Here is a 2,074-nt window from a genome sequence, read left to right as displayed (position 1 = left end):
GGCATTTGCAAGTTTTACCCGAGGACCGAAGTCCAATCAGGCCAAACGGCACAGTGGCAGAAGAAGGTTGACAAAAGGCCAGGGACTACATCATGTGGTCCCTAGCACAAAGACCAAGGGAAGGGGTACTATGTCGCCATGCTGGAGGTAGGAGCCAATAGACCAGATGGGTCTATGGATCGCGGTCCATGGACCTGGTAGGCCCAAAGACGGCCAACTTGTGGCCATGCTGGCCTGTGGACGGCAGAGGCCATTGAATCGATTTCTGTGGTCCTGTGGCGACCAAGGACCCACGGTCAAAGGCCCCTAGGATTTCCCCGCATTTTGATCACGCACGACGCTTGGTCTTTCTCTCTCGTTCTCGTTCGCTATCGGCATCCTGTGACACAGACGCCACCATCTCTTCGTCGACGTTCAGCTCCCCGCCAAACACCATGAAGACGGTGTTGGTCCATCTTCGATGGCCGCGTCAAAGTTTCTGACTTGTCCCTTGCCGCCGCACATCCGCCACGCGGAGAAGCCTCGGGGTTGCTTTGAGTGCGGAACCACCCACTCTTCCCTTCTGTAGAGATGCCCGCGATGGTTTTGCATGGCCCAACTCGCCTGCGACTATATGGAGAACAGAACACAAGAGGCGCATGGTCAAATGATCTGAGGCGCGTTATGGAATTTGGCTTTGAATGGGACCGGGCTTGGAACTCTCGGAGAAGAGTAGTGGAGAATCGTGAGGTGCAAATATAGCTCGCACTTCAGGAGTAGCACGGATTTCCAAAACTGCCTGAGTCCCGCAATGAGTCCGTTCTTGAGACGCGAGCCGATTGTTACGTGCGGTCCTTTTTGGAAAAGTGGCCCTGGGGACACCGCTCTCCCTGGGGACACTACTCTCCCTGGGGACACTACTCCCTGGGGATACTGCTCTCCCTGGGGACACCGCTCTCCCTGGGGACGCTACTCTCCCTGGGGACACCGCTCTCCCTGGGGACGCCGCTCTCCCTGGGGACACTACTCTCCCTAGGGACGCTACTCTCCCTGGGGACGCTACTCTCCCTGGGGACACCGCTCTCCCTGGGGACACTACTCTCCCTGGGGACGCTACTCTCCCTGGGGACACCGCTCTCCCTGGGGGCATGATTTCCCTAAGACAGGCGATATACGGCGTCTGCGGCCAACCCCCTGCAGCTGCCACCAGCCGTGGATGGTCCTCTGAGGCGGCTGTGCCTACCGGGTATAAATATGCGTGGTTTCCCCCTCAAGCCCTTCCGTCCCTCCCTCCTCATTATTATCTCGACTCATCCTACACCACCGCGAGACACCAACCACCGAGAGGCCCTTGCGTACTCGAGGACGACCGAGCGAACATAAAAAGTCCGACCGACAGCGGTGCTCCACCATCTTTCAATCATGGGGGTGGCATGCATCAGAAAGGCGGAGCTTCACCCAATCATGTATGCCAGTCAAAAGGTGCGCCTGGCTTCGCCTCTGTCCCCACGACGGGCTTCATCACACTGTCATCATCAGTTCAGATTCGGAGATGGATGAACATCAGCCTGGATGTGGAACAGCATCCCCAGAAGAAAGACATGTGGACTGAGTACCAGGGTGGGGTCGTTCACTACCGTCCCTAGGTTCACTACCGTCCCTAGGCCACTGCCTTCCCTGGGGCCACTGCTCTCCCTAGGGCCACTGCCTTCCCTAGGGCTACTGCCTTCCCTGGGGCCACTGCTTTCCCTAGGGCCAGATGACAGGTCTACAGCCAACCCCCTGCTGCTGCCACAGGATGCATGGTCTTGTGATCGAGAGGCGGCTGTGCTTTCACAACGGGTTCTCCTTCTTCCTTATTATCTCGCTCGAATTTGCTTCTTGCCTACTCTCTCTCGTCCTGACAGAATGACTAGAACCCGCAGACAAGCCAGGGCCGTTGAAAAGGCCAATGCTCTTAACCTGCGGTCCAGAAAAGTCAACCGCGCACACGCATCCCATCATTCCCCTATAGCTCGCTCTCGCCGCCATCATCTTATGCCCACAAGACCACAAACTCACGGAGAGGGTGACAGCCGTATCTCACCCAATCTGG

The 2,074-nt window shown here is 57.4% G+C and overlaps 1 protein-coding gene across 1 annotated transcript; it reads right to left on the bottom strand.

The window, feature by feature from the left end:
- Positions 1-469: 469 nt before the first annotated feature.
- On the bottom strand, positions 470-1,129 carry HCAG_09240 (predicted protein; the record flags this gene model as incomplete). Its single annotated transcript, XM_001535777.1, has 2 exons — positions 470-609; positions 826-1,129. The coding sequence occupies 2 exons, from the start codon at positions 1,127-1,129 to the stop codon at positions 470-472; spliced, it is 444 nt and encodes a 147-aa protein (XP_001535827.1).
- Positions 1,130-2,074: the final 945 nt, after the last annotated feature.

This window comes from Histoplasma capsulatum, genomic scaffold (assembly GCF_000149585.1).
Source record: "Histoplasma capsulatum NAm1 scaffold_108 genomic scaffold, whole genome shotgun sequence".
Lineage (NCBI taxonomy): Eukaryota > Fungi > Ascomycota > Eurotiomycetes > Onygenales > Ajellomycetaceae > Histoplasma > Histoplasma mississippiense.
Note: the sequence above shows the minus strand (reverse complement) of the source record. Positions and strands in the feature narration are given on the sequence as shown.